Here is a 21,377-nt window from a genome sequence, read left to right as displayed (position 1 = left end):
TATAAGTTGCATCAACGATTTAACAGACTTTAATTGCAGTGTTCTTAATCTTTATAAGTTAGTAGTACTGTTCGGGTTTACAGTGTGGGGGCGTGTTAGAACGAGCCGTTTTAGGTAGGTGTGGCTGACTCTTAACTTTTATAAAGAATATCTCTTTGGATTTGAGACTTTAGTCTTTGCAACTTTACAGATCTTCTTTATGCACCAAGAGCTTGTAACAATCCAAAGAGAAAGGAAAACTTGAAATCGCATCATATGACCCCTTTAATAATGCTGACTAGAATATTAACCAACACAAGCTGCTGGTCAAATCTTTTATGATCAAGAACAATGCAGATGCACACAGCTCAGAACTTTTGATGGGTTAAACTGAGTTTACAGAGTTGCACTGCTAATTGAGCAAAATAGATACCTGGACTTATTCAGTTTACCTAATTTAAAGCTGGAGTGTGTTTGTGTTGAGCTGTAAATGTCATATAATTACTCTGGAGCCACTGGAAAATTATTTCATGACAACGCAGATTGGCTGATGGCACCACAAGAACGTACACAGTCCTAAACTCTAGCAAATATCCTGTCAGCATATGAGCTGTGACGTCAAAGGCAGCAGACAGGAACATATAAATGGGGAATATTTCATTATATTATGGAGGAGACTTTGCTAGTGGCCACTCAAAATGTAAAACAGCTCAGATGGTTTGCTCAAAAAAACCTTTCTACACTGTACCAGTTAGAAAAGATGGCAGGGTGCAAGCTAAAACTGAAACTTAAAAATCATTTTCGTTATTTGAAATAAAGCTGATATAAAATATAAATATTAGATGGAAACACAGAAAATGGAAATAAAAAATGTTGCTTTGATAGCTGAAAATAAGTAGGTTTACACTGAAATAAGTTTAAGTTATACTAACATTACTAAGACTAAAATAAAAATAAACGCTAAAATAAAAGCTAAATAGAAATATAAAAAAAAACTAATAAAAATGACAAAACATACAATTACTGAAACTTTATCTAAAACTGAAATAAACTGAAAATATAAAAAATCTAATTCACAATATTGATAAATACCTGTCTCCATTAATTGCAAAGTACAGCAATTGGCCTATTAGCAGACTGTCCACAAAGACCCTCACAGGTTGAAAGAGAGGACAAATGCAGAAAAAATAGAAACAAACTTATCAAACTAGGCATGTACGTAACAAAGACACACAAATAGATGAAGTAAATCATAGAAATGAGAGCCATTGTTTGCATAAACCACATGAATGACTTTTTATAGTGGCTGTTAGGGTTCATTTGTCTTTCCTTTAAAGGCTGATAAGCAAAGATTAGCTGTTCCAATGAAAACCAAGTCACGGGCATGAATGTACTGTATATGTTTCATGATGACATTCAATATGGCCATTGTTGGAAGTATGTGTTCTTCCAAAACGGTGTTGCAAGTTCTCTTTTGAGTTGGTAATTTCCCTGTTTGTGGACTCAGCCTGTACCAGTTCGGCAGATGAATCGTTTACACAATAGAAACTGAGATGCAATAGTGTCATCATTGTCTGTTTGTGTGAGCGTCGATTGTTCTTTGACCAGCTCAAAATTTGTTTATTTGTTTTTTCGTACAATGATACTAGGCTAATTTTACTCTGGTGGAGATGATTTAAATGTATACATATATAATGATGCCTTGCGTGATTAATTTATTCAAAGTTTTTGTGTTTTGATTAGAATAAAGAGAAGGAGCGCATGAGGGAGCGGGAGAGAGAAGCCAGGGAGCGCGAGGCACGCTACAGTAATGGCCACCTCTTCAACTCTCTCACCGTGTCTGGAACCACGCTCTGCTCGGCCTGCAACAAGAGCATCACCGCTAAGGAGGCCCTCAGCTGCCCTAGTGAGTCACACAGACACACACACACATATACAGTACATCACACTCAAAACTAGGGGTGTGCGGTATCACGATTTTTGATCGTGGACAAAATGTCTCTACGATCTGCTTTTGAAGAAATATCATAGTATCGTGCTACAGCGCACATCCTATCAGTTCTGGCGCCTCCGTCTCAATATACTGTACAACGCGATATACATTCACATCAAATGTTAACTCAGCGGTAGAGTTACACTCACGGGACACTGCACTTATTCGCAATCACAAAAGTACATCATTTGCATGTGCTTTAAAAAGGCTTGCCGGTTAAGCATTTCATTCGTATGCTTTTTCTGAGTGTGTACACATGAAGCGCGTACACTAAAAGCCTGACAAGCAGTGCCTGATTACTGGTCTAAGTCATCTTTCGCATCTGATTGCGATAATACTGTCAAACACACACAAGGTTTACATATAAAAACAGTTGGTTATGTCTAAACTGAAAGTAAACAGTTGAGAGAAAAATGACTGTCTGTATGCGTGCAGCTCTTAAAGGGATAGTTCGCCCAAAAATTAAAATTACCCCATGATTTACTCACCCTTAAAGGAACACTCCACTATTTTTGAAAATAGGCTCATTTTCCAACTCCCGTAGAGTTAAACAGTTGAGTTTTACCGTTTTCGAATCCATTCAGCTGATCTCCGGGTCTGGCGGTAGCACTTTTATTCGCTTGTGTAAGAAAAATATCCATATTTACAACTTAATAAACCTTAATCTCTAGCTTCCGCTAACTGTCATACACGCGTTCACGAGAGTGGCGTTTAGCGGATGACGTAGGACATAGGCAAACGCGGTGACGAATGCGGAAGTGACGTACGTGGAAGCGCAGAGGAGAGAACAAAACAAAACACCGGTTATTTAATTAGTAGTACAAAATGAGAATTTGTATAGAAAAATGTCGGAGGATTTCGATATAAGAGAAGAGGAAACTGGTTTTCCTTTGCTGTAAACAAAACTTGGTTCTCGCGAGACTAGCATATTCTCACCAAAGCTTATGCTACGCCTACGTCATCCGCTGGACGCCACTCTCTCGTGAATGTGCGTACGACAGTTAGCGGAAACTAGAGATTAAGGTTTATAAAGTTGTAAATATGGATATTTTTCTTACACAAACGCATCGCTTCACTTCAGAAGGCCTTTATTAAGCCCCCGGAGCCATGTGGACTTCTTTTATAATGGATAGTTCACCCAAAAATTTTAATTCTGTTATTATTTACTCACTCTCATGTTGTCCCAAACCTGTATTAATTTCTTTCTTGAGCTGAACACGAAAGAAGATATTTTGAAGAATGTGGGTAACCAAACAGTTGCTGGTCCCCATTGACTTTAATAGTAGGGGGTGGAAATACTATGGAAGTCACTGGGGACCAGCAACTGTTTGGCTTCCCACATTCTTCAAAATAACTTTTATGTTCAAAAAAAGAAAGAAACTCATTCAGGTTTAAAACAACTTGAGAGTGAGTAAATGATGACAGAATTTTCATTTTTGGGTGAACGTTCCCTTTAATGTTAATAAATTGAGCTGGAGTAAATGCTCTTGACTGAAGAACTTAAATATAGTTGCTTTATATATACTTCACTGTATAAATTATACATTGATTCTTATTAGTGTTTTATTTTAATATTTGTTCATTCAATTTCTTGAATGCTGCTGCTAAATACACCTACTGTACCTGAAATATAAAGCACCGATTGTTTTATTTGTATATAATGTGTATTTGTAATGTGTATCTTTGTTCTTATTTTTTAATAACAAAGAAAAATAATGACAGATTTTTATCTTCACCCATTTTGGTCTAAATGTCTGCTATTCTTTTTTATTTTGTATTTTGTTACCTTGTAAGGCTTTGTTTTTAAAATAGGGAAATTCGTTTTGCTGTACTGCTCAGACAACTTGCAAAATAGTAAAAGCAACATGACAAAGAATCGTGATAAAATCGTGAATTGTGGTTTTCCTAAAAAAAAAATTGTGATATGATATTTTTGCTATATTGCCCACCCCTACTCAAAACCCACAAAGTGCACCAGTAATCCTGTCTGCCAAGTTTATTTAAGCAAATAATGTATTGCAGTTGAATAGTTGCTAGGCTTTTGCCAGGTCTGGCACAAGTCTAGGAGGCATTTACACGACACCATTTTCAACTAAAAATGGCAAACTTTTTATACATTTTGGCTGTTTGTTTACACGACAATTGCATTTTGGTGGTCTGTAAACACAAGCTTTTGAAAACAGTTTGAAAACGGTACAAAATTTTGAAAATTATACTATTAAGCTAAAAACAAATCCCGCACACTATCTATGCAAAAAATATCAAAATATTTATTGAATGCGACCGAAACGTAGTCAATAAATATTTTGATATTTTTTTGCATAGATAGTGTGCGGGATTTGTTTTTTGCTTTTTAGTTTTTTGACCTGGTTGGTCTTTGCCTCCAACGCACCTATCTATTGCCGTCAGGTGTGCGGAGTTTCATTGTTAATTGAAAATTATACTATTATCATCTCCGTGTAAACTACAAAAATGTGAATTTATGAAATTAGTTATGTGTCGTATAATGTGTATGTGCGCAGGCGTGTAGTGTTTCTTTACAAAGTGACATCACCAACTACTGGCCTGGCATGCATAATACAGCGTTTTTAGTTGTTTTTCGCGGACTTGTGTAATCAGGGATTGTTTTTGACAATGTTGTCATCTGTATTCGAAACGTTGCAAAAACAAAAATGAAAAACTTTACCTTTTTAGTACAATTGTTGTTGGGTAAACATACCCATAATTAGTCAGTCCTCAGGTCTCTATGATATTATGGTTTTTGTTACCACTTCAATGCAATTCTGTGAGATTTTTATCACTAAAACGCTACAAAAGTAATATCATAGCTCTTCCAAACAAACTGATGTTTGTTCATCAATGATGATAGGATGTTGTGGATGTTTGTGCCATGCGTTTGCTAAGGTGTTCTGGGTAGTTTTAGCATGTTGCTGTGTACTTGGGTGTTCTGGATGGTTTTTGTATGTTCCTATGTGGTTGCTAGGGTGTTGATACAAGTCTACAAGTCTAGGCCTGGTACAAGTCCAAAAAGCTGATTCCCAAGACTATAGGATATTCTAGTTTCTTTCCCCCATCTGATTTTTTTCACTATTTTCATAGTCTGCCTGATAAATGCTTTGAAAGGTGACAGCATACACTCTTAAAAATAAAGGTGCTTCAAAAGGTTCTTCAAGCGATGCCATAGAGGAACCATTTTTGGTTCTACAAAGAACCATTCAGTCAAAGGTTCTTTAAAGAACCATCTCTTTCTTACCTTTTTATAATCTGAAGAACCTTCTTTCGCCACAAAGAACCTTTTGTGAAACAGAAAGGTTCTTCAGATGTTAAAGGTTCTTTATCGAACCATTTAGACAAAAAGGTTCTTCTATGGCATCGTGAAGACTCAAGAGTGTACCTCTCCCAAATAAGCCAACTGATTGGAGGTATCATTCATGTAGGACTCATGAATAAGTATTTAACTTTGTGCTGATGTTTAATACTTATGGTTAGGGATCTGAACACAACCTTAATGATAAGTATGAGCGGTAGTAATTGTGATTAGACGCTGATTATAAGTAAAGTATAATAGCATTACCGTTCTTGATTAATGTTTGCTTACATCCTCTGTTGATGAAAACCCCAGGAATAAATGCTCCTGACGAAACCTTAGGAGGAGCTTGTTTGCGATCCTGCCAATCACATCGCAGAGGCTATAAAAACAGCCACTTACCTCACTCCTTCCAATGATTTTTTCCGGCTTTCTTCCCCCATCCCAACTCACCCGCTCTCTTTCCATGATTGTCTCCAGGACTTTGAGCTTGAGACGAACATAAGCCTATTTATTACTTAGAAGCAACACCTGTCTACCCATTCCCTCTTTCACATTACATATATGTGTTGCAGCCCTGAACTGCTGTCTTGAGTCTTATAATGTGGTGAAATGGAGAGTATGTGGAATATTTTTAGTGGCTGGTCTACCGTAGCATGCCAAGATAACACGCATACACACACACATCTTAAAGTTAGATGTCTGGATAGTTTCTTTATGCAGACACAGCCCTGCAATGGCAAGCGTTTTCACACACACACACACACACACACACAGATGAAGAATATGAATATGGGGATGATTAAGAAGCCATGATGGTCAGAGGGCAATGGGCAAATTTGGCCAGGATGCCGGGTTACACCCCTACCCTTGTCTTCATTTTACAATAACGTTCCATCGCTTTATTATGTGTGTCTGTCACTTTAATTGCTTGAGCTGGAGAGATTCTGATGGGCTGTCTATGTTTCTATCATTCATCAGCTGGAAAAATTGTTCTGAATGTATTCCAACAACATCGCTCCTCTGTATCGTTACCATTGTAGTTGTGGTGAAGACTAGTCTCATAGAATTCAAACCGTTATTTAAACAGTTTATTTTATTTTATTTTTTTGCATGGCCTCACGGGATAGTAGGCTTAAATGTCCACCAGATTCCCACTGTGAAATCTCCGAGGCATAATAGGTCCTCTCGTACGGTTTTATGAATAAATTCATACTACTTATTTTGCTTACTATTTTCTATAGACCTTATAGTCAATTTAGATGCCATATTAAGTAAAACGAGGCTGTGGGGGATAGACTTCGTTTTTACAATGGCACACACTGTATAAAGGTCGTAGATCACATAATTTTTACAACTCACAACTTTCAATATTGTTTTATGACTGCTCTGGTCTACCAAAATTTGTATTTATTTTTATTTTCCCCAGAAAGACGTTTTGTCACCTGAACAATCTGTTAAACAATGTACAATCCATTGAACACACAATGCACTTCTATCCCCGCAGCCTCATTTTCATCGGTGTTAAACTTAATATGGCATCTAAATTGACTAAGGTCTATAGAAAATAGTAAGCAAAATAAGTACACTCTTAAAAATAAAGGTGCTTCAAAAGGTTCTTCAAGCGATGCCATAGAGGAACCATTTTTGGTTCTACAAAGAACCATTCAGTCAAAGGTTCTTTAAAGAACCATCTCTTTCTTACCTTTTTATAATCTGAAGAACCTTCTTTCGCCACAAAGAACCTTTTGTGAAACAGAAAGGTTCTTCAGATGTTAAAGGTTCTTTATCGAACCATTTAGACAAAAAGGTTCTTCTATGGCATCGTGAAGACTCAAGAGTGTACCTCTCCCAAATAAGCCAACTGATTGGAGGTATCATTCATGTAGGACTCATGAATAAGTATTTAACTTTGTGCTGATGTTTAATACTTATGGTTAGGGATCTGAACACAACCTTAATGATAAGTATGAGCGGTAGTAATTGTGATTAGACGCTGATTATAAGTAAAGTATAATAGCATTACCGTTCTTGATTAATGTTTGCTTACATCCTCTGTTGATGAAAACCCCAGGAATAAATGCTCCTGACGAAACCTTAGGAGGAGCTTGTTTGCGATCCTGCCAATCACATCGCAGAGGCTATAAAAACAGCCACTTACCTCACTCCTTCCAATGATTTTTTCCGGCTTTCTTCCCCCATCCCAACTCACCCGCTCTCTTTCCATGATTGTCTCCAGGACTTTGAGCTTGAGACGAACATAAGCCTATTTATTACTTAGAAGCAACACCTGTCTACCCATTCCCTCTTTCACATTACATATATGTGTTGCAGCCCTGAACTGCTGTCTTGAGTCTTATAATGTGGTGAAATGGAGAGTATGTGGAATATTTTTAGTGGCTGGTCTACCGTAGCATGCCAAGATAACACGCACACACACACACATCTTAAAGTTAGATGTCTGGATAGTTTCTTTATGCAGACACAGCCCTGCAATGGCAAGCGTTTTCACACACACACACACACACACACACACACATATATATATATATATATGCTTACATGATAAAATGCATAAAAAAATAACATTTTAGAGACATTAATACTCATTCTTAAAGGATGCATTTGTGGCATAATGTCGATTACCACAGAAGATAATTTTCAGTTTTTAACAAAATCGTGGTTCCAGCAAGGCATTTACAATAAGAGTAAACAGGGTGACGCTCTTGAAGGGTTTAAAAGCGGTCAAAGGTTATTTTAGCTGTATTTTAGCTTCTTGACTTTTTGTTGTCATGGAAGAGTTGAAGTATTGAAATTAACTTTGTGCAGACAGGGTTAGTAGTGTTTTATCACATTAGTCTCATGTTAATATGTGTAATGTTATATATGTATAATGTGGAACAAGTTAAAATTATTATTCTACAAACATAACTTCCATTAAACCTCACGCCCTTTCCTGTTTAGCTGTGCTCATGTCTCATTTCTTGTTCTCTGTTTTACTATTGTTTTTAGCTTCTTCCTTATTTTGTCATCGAGATCAGATTTCAAAACCAGACAGTACGAGCCACTCACTGATGAGCTGCTCTATGCTCGGCTGCTCTGGTCTGGGTATTGATTGCACTGAGAGCCTGTGTGGGTGTTGGAACATGTAGTTTGTGTCTCTGTACACAGCAAGAGAGAGAGAGCAAATGCCATTTGAACCAAACACCTTTGAGTGGGATCAGATTTACACTAGATCTTAAAGAGAATTAGATAAATGTAGGCTATATGCATAAAGATGCTGTTTTATTTCATGTTTCGTAGAAGTAAAAGGAAAAGGGAATAAGGATGTGAAAAAAACGACATATTTTAAAATGAACTTAGTGGGTTGTCTGAATGACTTGCTAATTGGTTTTAAGGAAGCACTGGATAAAGGGCTGGTTTCACCTTGATCAGATGCATGGTTATTGCGATCAAAAACAGCTGGACGAAATGCAATGGAATGGAACAGAACACAGTCACTGTGTGTTTTAAAATATTTTTTAGCTTAATATGCCCTATAAAAGCAAAACACTGCTAAAGTGAGTCACAGTGCAACTGCAAAAGACATCTGTTTGTATGCATAAGGCTGTAGCGGTGGAGCTTGATAGGGCATGTATTTCGTATTATGAAGAGTCTGTCAGCTATGTATGTGTATATAATGTAATATTATATATATATACTGTACACTACCATTTAACGGTTTGGGGTCAATCAAATTTTAATTAATACTTTTATTGAGCAAGAATTCATTCAATTGAGAAAAAAGTGACAGACTTTTAGAATGTGACAAATAGTTTCTACTTCAAATAAATGCTGTTCTTTATATTCATCAAAAATCCTGAAACAAATGTATCACGGTTTTCACAAAAATATTAAGCAGCACAAATGTTTTCAGGATTGATGATAATAATATGAAATGATACTTTAGCAGCAAATCAGCATATTAGAATGATTTCTGAAGGATCTCGTGATACTGAAGACTGGATTAATGGCTGGAATAAATAATATTTTATAATATTATTGTTTTTACTGTATTTGTAATAAAATAATTGCAGCCTTGGTGAGTATAATAAATTTCTTACCAACCCCAAAATTTAAAATGATGAATATATACAGTATAAAGCAAAGTGAATATATAGCAAAGCAAAATCTATTTAATTCTCTTAGAGAGCAATGAGATTAAATGAGGAGCAAATTGAGACCTGCTTCAGTTATTTTTATGGACAAATGGACATTTCTACTGTAATTTATGTCTATTTTTTAAATAAAATGTTCCTCTACAGTGCTTCATTTCTGAGATGCTCTGCTGCTCCTTGGGTGATTATTTTGAGTCGTTAAGGTGTATGTTGTCATTCGGGCCAGGGAAACCCCGCCGGAGCCCAGCCACCCTCAAAACAGGAAGCAAAGCCATTCTGAAACAATAGGGGTTCAGAGACAAAAACAATATGGCGTAACCAGAGAAAACGTTCAGTGACTAGTAGCATGCCAGAAAGGAGATCTAGAACAAGCATTTTAATGCAGACATGGACAGAGGTCAAGAGGGAGAGAAAGAGAGGCAAAAAATTGGTATACATCTGTGTGTTATGCAAATCTTCCCACATCGTGACTTAGGTATGTGGGGGCGTGTTAGAACGAGCAGTTTTAGGTAGGTGTGGCTGACTCTTAACTTTTATAAAGAATATCTCTTTGGATTTGAGACTTTAGTCTTTGCAACTTTACAGATCTTCTTTATGCACCAAGAGCTTGTAACACTCCAAAGAGAAAGGAAAAATTGAAATCGCATAATATGACCACTTTAATTATTTGCTGTAATTTTGGAGAGGATAGGAGGTTAGAGTACAGGTTAGATGGAAATTTTATGTATTTCCTTACTGGAAAATCCATTGTAAGCCACTAGCTTTGTTTGAAACCCCGGTGGTTGGTTTCTCGCTGGTTTTAGCTGATAGATCATCTTAGACCAACAATAAACCAGCTACTTATCAGTCTAACATAGTCAAGATTGTGTTTGGCACATAGTGGTAAGTCAGCCAGCTAATGACTAACTTAGACCAACCAGAAATCAAATTAAGATTTACGTGACCATGAGAAGATCACAGTCATCATTTATCACATTTCCGTATAAATGTGAATGTGTGAAGATTTTACTGTCTGATGACGAAATAAAATAACAGTGGTTTTGCTGTCTGCTCTTTTTTTTCCAGCCTGTAATGTCACCATCCACAACCGCTGCAGGGACACACTACCAAACTGTGTCAAAATGAAACAAAAGGTGGGATATTAGTGCACACACTTGTCAAATGGGTTACTTGGACCACAGACTTGCAGACACTGGCTTTGATTCATGGTATGATGTAGAAGAAATGTAAATATCTAAATATGTCGTAAATTTGATCTGTCTGTATGTGTCACAATAGCAACAGAAACTGGCGCTGATGAGGAACAATTCAGCCTATCAGAATGTGACACTGAGGAATAAAGGTGAGGATGTGATGGAAACAAGTGCGCTGTTTACATCTGATAGTTACATCTGATATTAACATGTTTCAGGTGATCCAGTCACAAGTGGCATGCGTGTTCTGTGACTAGCTGTGATTCGATATCAGTGAGAGGATCATTTGAATATGATTGACCAAAATTGAGTAATACCAGGTCTTAACATGACATTACTCTCTTTTTTCTGCCTCTCTGAAGCCCATTTAAAGGAAAGGCCGAACTCTGCCATCTACCCATCAGACAGTCTTCGCCAGTCACTTCTGGGGTCCCGTCGCGGACGGTCTTCCCTCTTACTTTCAAAGAGCGTCTCCACCAATAACATTGCAGGGTGAGTGACGGAAATGACAGACAGATGCATAAAATGGGCTCTTGTCTGTAAAATGTACCAACAAATCACTAAAGGAACAAGTCCCTAGTTTATAAATACTGTGAAAATTCTATTTAAATCACATTTTTATTTTGTTGTGAAATATCTACAGTATATATAGAGAGACAGCTCTCATCACTGTAATTTTTATCTTTTTGTGGTTTTGTGTGTGCGTGTGTGTGTGTGTGTTTGTGGCTATTTTAGTTTAATGTAAGCAGTTTTGTTTGAATGTTATACATTAGTCATTATTTTTTAAATTATTTTAATATATTTTTATTTTAAATTTGTTATGTGTTTTTTTGTTTGTTTCTGTGGTGATTATGATGCCTGCCTCTCATTTTGTCGTATTTTGTTTTGTGTACTTTTTTTGTGTGTCTTTTGCATGGGATTGCATGCATACGTGTACATCTGTTTGCATGCATGCACATGGTGTGTGTGTGTGCATGTGCGTGTAGGACTCTGAATGATGACTCTCCTCTGGGGCTGCGTAGGATCTTGTCTCAATCCACAGACTCACTCAACTTCAGGAGCAGAACCATGTCCATGGAGTCACTCAATGATGAGGGTGAGACACACAAAACACCACACAAGGACACACATGCATTCAAACACAGTAGATATACATTAAAATATACATAAAGGTTTGAAATAAGTACGATTTTATTAAAGAAATTAACGCTTAACCAGCATTAAAGCATTTTCTAGCATATCCATCATTTTATCACGATAAAGACATTTCTAACGTCCATAAAATATTAAGCAGCATTACTGTTTTCAACATTGATAATAATTAGAAATGTTTCTGAGCACCAAATCAGCATATTAGAATGATTTCTGGAGGATCATGTGACACTGAAAACTGGAATAATGGCTGCTGAAAATTCAGGAATAAATAACATTTTAAAATATATTACAATAGAAAACTGTTATTTTTAAATGGCTATAATATTTCATAATATTCACAATTTTTACTATGTTTTTGATCCAAATAAATGCAGCCTTGGTGACCATAAGAGACTTTGTTCAAAAACATTACATTTTACTGACTGCAAACTTTTGAATGGTAATGTATCTTATAAAGAATTAAATTCTTATAAAGAAATATTTATTTTTAGGAAATTTAGAGCTGCATTTTTGATTGGTGTGATTGGCTGTTGACCAGTTCCAAAATTCCATGACCAACCTGTTTGCCTTCAAGCTGAAGTTATAATACAGAAATGGTTATTGTTATCCTTCCTTTTGCTTCTAGGAGAGGGCTACTTCACCTCACTGCTGGAAGATTTGGAGGATGAAGGCCAGGAGTTTGAAGCAGATTCCTGGAGCATGGCAGTAGATTCCACCTACTTACAGACCCACCGTAAAGATGTTATCAAGAGGCAGGACGTCATCTATGGTTAGAAAAAAGTGCAGATCCAAGTCTAAAATCAAAGTATGTTTATGACTGTAAATGGGCCGTTGACTCTGAACCCCGATAAAAATGCTATTAATTGCTCCCAAATAAACAGCAATGTCTTTCCAGATGCTGTATTTACTTTTCTGAGAATGAAAATGAGCCATTGAGGGATAGATGTCTGTTCAAGTACTCTTTTAATGTCTTATATTAAATAAAAAATAAATGGCCTATATTAAAATTCCACACAAAAAAATGCTATAAGTGAATTTATGTATCACAACATTATAATGTGGATATTCACATTGAGATTTGCTTAAGATTAACTTTAAGGGAGTTTTAGATGACTGAAAGGATAATCTAAAAATAAAAATGAAAGAAATGAGCATGCACAATGTTTTGTCGGCTGAACAATCTACACCAAGGTACACAGATGGAATGAACTGTATTTCTGTGCCTCACTACCTTGTTTTCCTTCAAATCAAATGTAATATGGTATCTACCCTTAATAAGGACATTCATTTGGGTTACATGTCCAACAAAGGCCCATTAACTGTTGTATTTTACACCTTAACAACCTCTCCGATATCATTTCAGAGCTGATCCAGACGGAGCTCCATCACGTTCGGACGCTGCGGATCATGGATGGGGTGTTCAGGCGGAATATGCTGGAGGAGGTGCAGCTGGAGCCGGGGGTCGTGCACGTGCTGTTCCCCTGCCTGGAGCGCCTGCTGACGCTTCACATGCACTTCCTCACGCAGCTCCTTTCACGGCGCGCTCACAGCCTGCAACCTGAGAGCACAAACAATTTCACCATCACTCAGATCAGCGATTTGCTAATACAACAGGTAGGAGGGCAATTGTTAGTTTAGGTGGGCGGAGTGAGTAAGCATGTGGTTACATTTGGCCTGCCTTATGTGATTTTGGATGAACGTATCGGTTTTAATTGCCAGTTTAAAGTGTGACATATAAATGAGAGCTTTCAATGTAATGCATTAATTAAAAAAAAAATAAACAGGGTTAATCATGCAACAGTGCAACAAAATTGAATGGTTCTGGGGATGTGTTTTAAAACTACTTTTAACACAGCACCTTAAAAAATATCATACATTCGTTGCATTGCAAATGCATGATTTTGTATGAGAAAAGGAGTTAAAAAGTCAAAAATAAAGAAAAAGTGACAAATGGAAATTGAAACGTCATTCTCTCTGAATATATCAGAGTGGGAGGCTGAAAGCTTTCAGGTTTCAAGGAGCAAAATGTTCATAGTGCACTGTCTTTGTGTGTACGTCAGTTCTCAGGTCAGTGCGCTGACGAGATGCTGAAGACGTATTCTGAGTTCTGCAGTCGTCATATGAAGGCTGTCAAACTCTACAAAGAGCTGCTGGCCAGAGACAAGAGACTGCAGCTCTTTATACGGGTAAGAACAAGAGTGGCGGACGAGGGTGTTTGCCGTCCGGGTGCGTTTCGTGTTTGCATAACCGGGTCAGGTGTTGTCTCGTGTGTTGCTAGTGGGAGGACAGAGTGCTACTGAGTGATGAATGATGGTGGGCGGGTGCATTAATGGATTAAATGCCTGCAAACTCTCATAGATGTGTGAATCATCAGATTTCCAGGTATCATGATCATGTTCGGCTCTTGTGTTTTATTTTAGTTCGTAATAGCTTAGTGTGGGGCTGTCACGATAACAAAACTGGTGACATGTCACAATTATCGATGCCACAGCAGTAACTACTATGCTAATGAAAGCACTCCTTTTATTTAAAAAGTTCAATATTGTCAGAGCAGTGATGTGGAAGGTGTTGGGCCCATGGTGAGACCCATGTTTGTCAACTTTCTTGTCAAAATCTCTGCTTTCCTATTTTAATAAAGACAGAAAGCCAACAAAAGATTTAAATATTAATATAAATATTAACAATTTAGGGATGTGCCAGCAGTAAACTTCTGTTAAATCTCTGGTAAATATCTGATATTGTTAACAAATTATATTAATAATTAATAACAACAACAACAATAATATTTGTTTGTTTGTATCAGCATCAAAAGCCTTTTTTTCAGCAAGATCAAAGTATTTTAAAGCAGATTCTGACTGAAATATGTACTATGTTATATATTGTTTATATATTTACTATATTATATATTACAAAAAATGTAGTAAGATTTTGTCTGATACTATTAAATGGCTGATATTAAATTAATAAATTCATTAATTTTAATAATAATAATAATAACTAATTTTAGTAGTAGTAGTAGTATTAAATTTCTTATATTGCCATATCAGCATCAAAAGCTATTTTCATTGCAAGATTGAAAGAATTTTAAAACTAAAAATACTGGCCAAAATGAAAATGTATACTATATTATTATATACAGTTTTTATAGTTATTACTAAATATAAAATAAACACCAATAAATATACATTTGTTTTAAATGCGACGAGTGAATTTAGGCATCACAACATTAGAATGTACAGTATGAAAAATGGATTTCTCTTTGGGAAAGTTTTCAAGTACTTTTAAGTAATTTTATTACAGTCAGACTTCTATTTATAAATGAGTGTTTTAGTCATTAAATATTTGCTTGGTTAGCTTTAAGCTCACTTAAATTAGTTCTAGCTTATTAGACATGATGTTATGATGCCTGTCTAAAACCAGTGTTCTTTAAGTGCCTTCATACACAAATCTGGCTGACTGCTGTAGATTTTTGACACAACCTTAAAGTGTGTTTAGTTACCAGTCCATTTATCATTGTCTTTGTCTCTCTCAGAGGGTGAGTCGGCGTCCTCTACTGCGTCGTCACGGGTTCCAGGAGTGCATCCTATTGGTCACTCAGCGCATCACTAAATACCCCGTTCTGGTGCAGCGTATCTATGACAACACCAAAGGTAAGACACAGGCATATAAATGTTGCCAATGTCAATATATAACTGTATTCCAATAGCTGCTCACCTCCGGCCTTCCTTCCACAGTCTATAAACTTTTCAGTGTCCCTTTAATATAATATGTATCATTTAAAAATAATTTTAAATTTAAAAAATGTGTATTATATACATACGTCATAAAATGCCCCTGGTTATGGACTTTTTAGACTGACTTTTGTGTGTAACAATGCAGACAATCCAGAGGAAGCTGCAGGTCTGTCTCAGTCACTGTCTTGTATGCGGGAGCTGCTCTGTTCGGTGGACCAGCAGGTGTTGGAGCTTGAAAGGACACAGCGGCTGCAGGAGATCCGGTCCAGGGTTGACCCGCGGGCCGAGGCCAAACTTCGCTCCGGAGCCCTGTTCAGACCAGCCGAACTGCTCCGCAGGCAGCTGATACATGAAGGCACGCTGCTCTGGAAAACACCCAGCTCTCGCCTCAAAGGTAGCGAAGACTATGGCTGTTTATGAGGAAGTGTGATGTGATATGTGTCTGTGTGAGAGGAAGAGAGACACACATGTTATTGTATTAGCTGACATGTAATGTGCTGTGGGTGTTTTAATGTACAGAATTTCCCGTTTTCTTTGTGTTCTAGATGTTCAGGTTATGTTGATGACTGATATTCTAGTATTCTTGCAAGAGAAAGATCAACGGTTCATCTTTGCTAGTTTGGTAAGTTACTTTGCAATAAAGTATTAAACTTTTGCATGTAACATGCTGTGATAACTCATTTTACGAAGAGGAATGTGCTGTTTGTAAAAAATATTTGTGCACAGATAACAATATTTCTTTTCTTCTCATTCTCTCTGTAGGATAAGTCTGCTGTGGTCTCACTGCAGACTCTCTTGGTCCGAGACATAGCCAATCAGGAGCGAGGCTTGTTCCTGATCAGCAGTGAGTCCAGCCCACCTGAGATGTACGAGCTCTATGCGTCATCTAAAGATGACAGAAACACCTGGATACGGCTCATACAGCAAACCATCAGCAGGTAAATGCATGCAAAAACACGCTCTTTACAGTCCACACAGCACCCACAGCTGCCATTTGACTTTTTTTTGCCATCTCTCTTTGCAATTGAATAGAAAATCCCATGAAAGCACTTTTCTGTATTGTTCCTTTGTATTTTCTCTTGAATCAGGACGTTGGGGCGGGACATTTCGAAGGGATATGTCAGTTCTGTGGGAAGCTTGACTTGCCAATAGCCTTTGTTTACGTTACAGCTCAGCAAAAACAAACTTGACAGCTTGCAAGGGGCACCTTTCCAAAAAATATAAAGACATCTAAGAAAAGATACCATATATACTATGTGGAAAAAATAGAAAGAGTGACATTACAGGGGCAATAATGCCAAATTTGGTAAATATTTATTTATTTAGTTAGTTAGTAGTACTAGTTTTAATATTATTAATATTTATAATTGTAATTAATAATTTAATAGTAGTAATTGTTATTTTATTTTTCATATTACTATTCATAATAAGAATAATAATGATGTACTAATTATATTATTTATATAATTATTTAAAAGAAGCAGGGCTGTATGAGGCTGGTTTCACCCACTAGTGCATATTTATTTCACCGCCCATGTTAATAGGTTACAGTATACACACTATGAGTAAGCAGTGCATGGCCACAGAAAAGAAGGTTCAAGTCCAAGACTGGTTTTGCCATGTTAGGTGTTAGGTATTTTGCAAAAAGCACAACCGTAAATTGTTCAATTCTGGTTTTATGTATAATGAAAACATTTACAGATATTTAAATAAAAGCTTTGAAGAGTCAGCATCTGAGCAATTAATAAATTGTCATTAATAAATTGCATCTGAATAAATAAATGACAGATTACATTAGTTAAAACAAGCATGTTCAAATATATTTCTGACAGTATTTTTTGTTTATTTGTTAGATTTTATGTTTAGTTCATAGATTAAAAATCTTAAATATTTTAGAATATTATATATATATATATATATATATTATTTTATTTTTTTTTTTACTTTAACAGTAGTGTCTGATGTTCATATATTCATATAAAAAAGCAAAAGTTTCAGAATTGTAACGATTAAAAACATTTCAGATATATAAAATGTTGACCCAGTCTCTGAATAAATAAATGACAGATCAACTATTTTTTAGTTGTATTTTATATTTGATTTAGTTTGTATGATTAAAAATCTTTAAATATCTAAAAAATATATTTTAAATATAAAATGATTCAAAATAAAGATATTAAAATATAATAAAATTCATACTTGCTGCCAATGCACCTCTGTCTCTTTTTATTTAAAAAAACATAGTGAGGTAGACATGTGGGGGCGTGTTAGAACGAGCCATTTTAGGTAGGTGTGGCTGACTCTGAACTTTTATGAAGAATATCTCTTTGGATTTGAGACTTTAGTCTTTGCAACTTTACAGATCTTCTTTATGCACAAAGAGCTTGTAACACTCCAAAGAGAAAGGAAAAATTGAAATCGCATCATATGACCCCTTTAATAATATTTTTTTATACTCTTATGGAAAGTTCACAGATCATTTTAACTAAATCTTCTGAGCTCATGCTCAGATTTTCAATAATATCTTGTAAAATGTCATGATGTACCTTTCTCTCGCTCTCTGCAGTGGACAGATTGACAGAGCTGTTATTAGGATCCAATTTTGAGGTTCCTCTGCCCTGCAGTTCCAACGGCCATCACAACCACACTGGAGCGCTAGTAATCAGTAGGTGTCAAATACACAACACGCAATATGTAAATGAGTGTGCTTTTAGTGTGTCTGATTGGCTAAATATACCTTTTTATCTGACCATTGTGCTTCCTCCATTCTTCTAGATGGACAAGAGGTATTAGTCAATGGCTCTCAGGAGAACCAAGCTACTCAGGTACGCAAAACTAACATTGTTTTGTCAGAAAATAAGCGTATTATTTTGATGTATGTTAGTGAGTTGTTCATTATCACACTTCTCTGGCATCCACATTCGCCTGCGTCAAATACGCTTCATAAAATGTAATAATTATGCACATAGATGATTCGATGGTATTGCTGAGTTTTTATGTAATCCTGAAAAAAAAAAATTGTCATTTTCCGAGCCCATTTGAAACTCGCAGGTTTCCATAGCAACCTGAATCTACCAAAAACTCTCCATCACGACTCAGCACTGGTGCTTGAAAGCTGCGCTTCATCTCCCTTGTCATCGACACATAGCAAGACAGTGCTTTTCAATGTGTGCTGACAAATGAAAGCTTTTTGAATTCATTTGCTGGTTCAGAATTTTGATTGTGTGAATAATGCAAAAACTTCTCTATTCTCTACAGGATGGTAATGGGAATCAAATGGAGGACAAGACACCAAGTGAGGTACTGACATTTTAGGCTTAATGTATGCTGCCTAGGGATGTATATATAACACTAACCGATTATTTTACTTTCTGCATTAGAATCCTTTAAATTGGAGTGACTAGAAAATTAATAATAAAAAAACACATTTACACACAAAATAGCTGGTGATTAAAAGCTTAGAATCTGAATTTTGAAATACATATAGACAATGTGGAAAACTCCTAACTTCTGCTTTTTAATTCACTGACAAATTAGAAAATTTTGGATCAGTAACTTATGTTATTCAGCAAGGATGCATTAAGTTGATCAAAGTGACAGTAAAGACATTTATATGTCTATTTATTTAAATGTTACAAAAGATTTTTATTTCAAATAAATGTTTTTTTTTTTTTACTTTCTATTCATCAATGAGTCCTGAATACTTTCAACACTGATAATAAGAAATGTTTCTTGCGCAGCAAATCAGCATATTAAAATGATTATTTGGAGTAACGACTGGAGTAATAGCTGTTGAAAATGTAGTTTTGCCATCGCATGAATAAATTATATTTTAAAATGTATTAAAATATAAAACAATTATTTCAAATTATAAACCAATGCTTCAACATGGGCCGAGGATCTTCACCTAGTGATGCATGAGACTGATTATGTCTTATGTTACAAAAAGTGCACATAAAAACAAGCAGATAGTCCATAACACATGATTAGGTGAAATGATCGGCTGCAATTCCATGATTGATATGAATTAGTTTTTAAATTTTACGAGTTATATGCAAAAAATATCGCCCTCCACAATACTGTGCATCACTAGCCTCCTATAAATATTTCAAGGCCACCCAAATTTCCAGGCTTATTTAGACTAGTGTGAGTTTTTATATATTTATATTATTTCTATTTATACATTATATTACTATTTTTTTGTTATGTTTTGCATCTGAATGTCTTTTTTGTGTTTCAGGAGGTGTCACAGAGGCTGGTGAATCTCAGTGCTCAGTTACACGCTTTACAGGTATGTGTGCATTGAAGAAAATCTGACAAATGTATTTTGCAAAGCACTGATGTACCAACGGGATCCGAAATGAACTCAATGAGGCCAAAAACTCATTCTCTCCCAGGGTGTGGTGATACGACAGGACTCCATCTTAGAGCTCTGCCTACGAGAGAGCTCTGTCTCCCCGGCCACCGCAGGGGCTCGTACAGTTCGCTCCCTGTCCCGGGATGGTGCGAGTGACTTTGGCTCGCTGGGAGAGCTGGCCCTGCTACAACGGCAGCACAGTCTGCTGCAGGAGGAGCTCGTACGCCTGAGGGGAGCCGAGGGAAAACTCAGGCACAGCGAGAGAGCCAAAGCTCAGCTGGAGAAACAGCTCAGGGATCTTAAGACTAATAGCGCCACTCTAGGGGATGGAGCTGGAAATGCAGGCTCACAGGTGAGTTCATTTTAGAGTGTTTAAAGTTTTTAGTCTAAAGCAGAATTTAAATTCATTTTTGCACTCAGAAGCAATGTTGGACAAGACGGATCTCAGTGCTCTTGAAGTAAACACCACATGACGCATACAAAAGTATGTAAGAGCTACAATGTAGTATCTCCCAAATCTCATTCGCTTCTCATTTCCTCTTTTCAAGGCCCCATCAACTCGCAGAGAGAGCGATACTGACAACCCATTGGCTAGCCAGGAGTCGATGGACCAATCAGACGGCTTGCAGGAATGCAGTGATGTGGAAGTGGATGTGATATCTGATGAAGATGATGATGACGAGGTGGATTCGAGGGTGTCTCCCCGTTCAGAAAGTCCCAGAGGTCTGTAGATTGACAGAATGACATTATTAGAACTGATATAAATACATATACACCGATATAAATATAATATAGAAATAAAATATTTATTTATAGTATGTTTATAATTAATATAATATAAAATAAGTATAAATACATTTATATATAAATATATATTTATATGTATTTGTAATTAATGGGGTGGTTCATTCCCGGGTTCGTGACATAACAAACCCAGATAAACCCCGCCCTTGGGAAAAGGCAACAAAGGTGGCGAGGCCATGCTGCGCTGCTTTAGAGAAGAGGAAAAGAAAACTATTCATATATGAATCGCGATTCTGTCTTCTAAAGATTCTAATGGATTCACAAGTTTCAAAATCAATGTTCTAAAGCAGCTGTTCTTAATACTGTTTCTCATGTCCCCCTGCTCTGCACACGCTCTGCATCTCACTCTCTCTCAAAAAGTATGAGACAACAACAAACAAAAAACATAGGCCTACCATTAAAAGCCGTGCTTGCACAGGTTCTGCACGATCCTCTTCAATAATATCCTCTGCTTCTTAATCGGGCTCAAACTGATAAGCGATATTAACGATGCCGTTGTTTACTGTACAACCGGATCACATGCCGCTGAGGTGAGGGGCGGGACATTTAGCGCACTAGAGACGGTTTAGCCAATCACAACACAATGGGCTAGCTAACCAATCAGAGCCCATCGCCTATTTCTGAGGGAGGGGCTTCATAAAAGAAGGAAATGATCAGCACGTTTCTCAGAGAAGGGACAGAGCGGTGTGGAATAAAGG

At 36.6% G+C, this 21,377-nt stretch overlaps 1 protein-coding gene across 1 annotated transcript in view; it reads left to right on the top strand.

Annotated features, from left to right (window-relative positions):
• Nucleotides 1-21,377, top strand: part of LOC107739597 (rho guanine nucleotide exchange factor 2-like) — a 52,752-nt gene that overhangs the window by 27,763 nt on the left and 3,612 nt on the right. The window contains exons 8-25 of the mRNA XM_016551759.1: nucleotides 1,723-1,885; nucleotides 10,502-10,569; nucleotides 10,715-10,778; nucleotides 10,992-11,121; nucleotides 11,616-11,725; nucleotides 12,410-12,553; nucleotides 13,148-13,398; nucleotides 13,845-13,970; nucleotides 15,317-15,434; nucleotides 15,664-15,912; nucleotides 16,064-16,140; nucleotides 16,281-16,452; nucleotides 18,085-18,183; nucleotides 18,294-18,343; nucleotides 18,777-18,818; nucleotides 19,759-19,809; nucleotides 19,916-20,227; nucleotides 20,424-20,598. Of these exons, the coding sequence (XP_016407245.1) occupies nucleotides 1,723-1,885; nucleotides 10,502-10,569; nucleotides 10,715-10,778; nucleotides 10,992-11,121; nucleotides 11,616-11,725; nucleotides 12,410-12,553; nucleotides 13,148-13,398; nucleotides 13,845-13,970; nucleotides 15,317-15,434; nucleotides 15,664-15,912; nucleotides 16,064-16,140; nucleotides 16,281-16,452; nucleotides 18,085-18,183; nucleotides 18,294-18,343; nucleotides 18,777-18,818; nucleotides 19,759-19,809; nucleotides 19,916-20,227; nucleotides 20,424-20,598 (2,401 nt within the window). The remainder of the gene's footprint in view (nucleotides 1-1,722; nucleotides 1,886-10,501; nucleotides 10,570-10,714; nucleotides 10,779-10,991; nucleotides 11,122-11,615; nucleotides 11,726-12,409; nucleotides 12,554-13,147; nucleotides 13,399-13,844; nucleotides 13,971-15,316; nucleotides 15,435-15,663; nucleotides 15,913-16,063; nucleotides 16,141-16,280; nucleotides 16,453-18,084; nucleotides 18,184-18,293; nucleotides 18,344-18,776; nucleotides 18,819-19,758; nucleotides 19,810-19,915; nucleotides 20,228-20,423; nucleotides 20,599-21,377) is intronic.

Source organism: Sinocyclocheilus rhinocerous, unplaced genomic scaffold (assembly GCF_001515625.1).
Source record: "Sinocyclocheilus rhinocerous isolate Xijiao unplaced genomic scaffold, SAMN03320098_v1.1 scaffold314, whole genome shotgun sequence".
Classification (NCBI taxonomy): domain Eukaryota; kingdom Metazoa; phylum Chordata; class Actinopteri; order Cypriniformes; family Cyprinidae; genus Sinocyclocheilus; species Sinocyclocheilus rhinocerous.
This window is presented reverse-complemented; position numbering and strand designations above follow the sequence as displayed.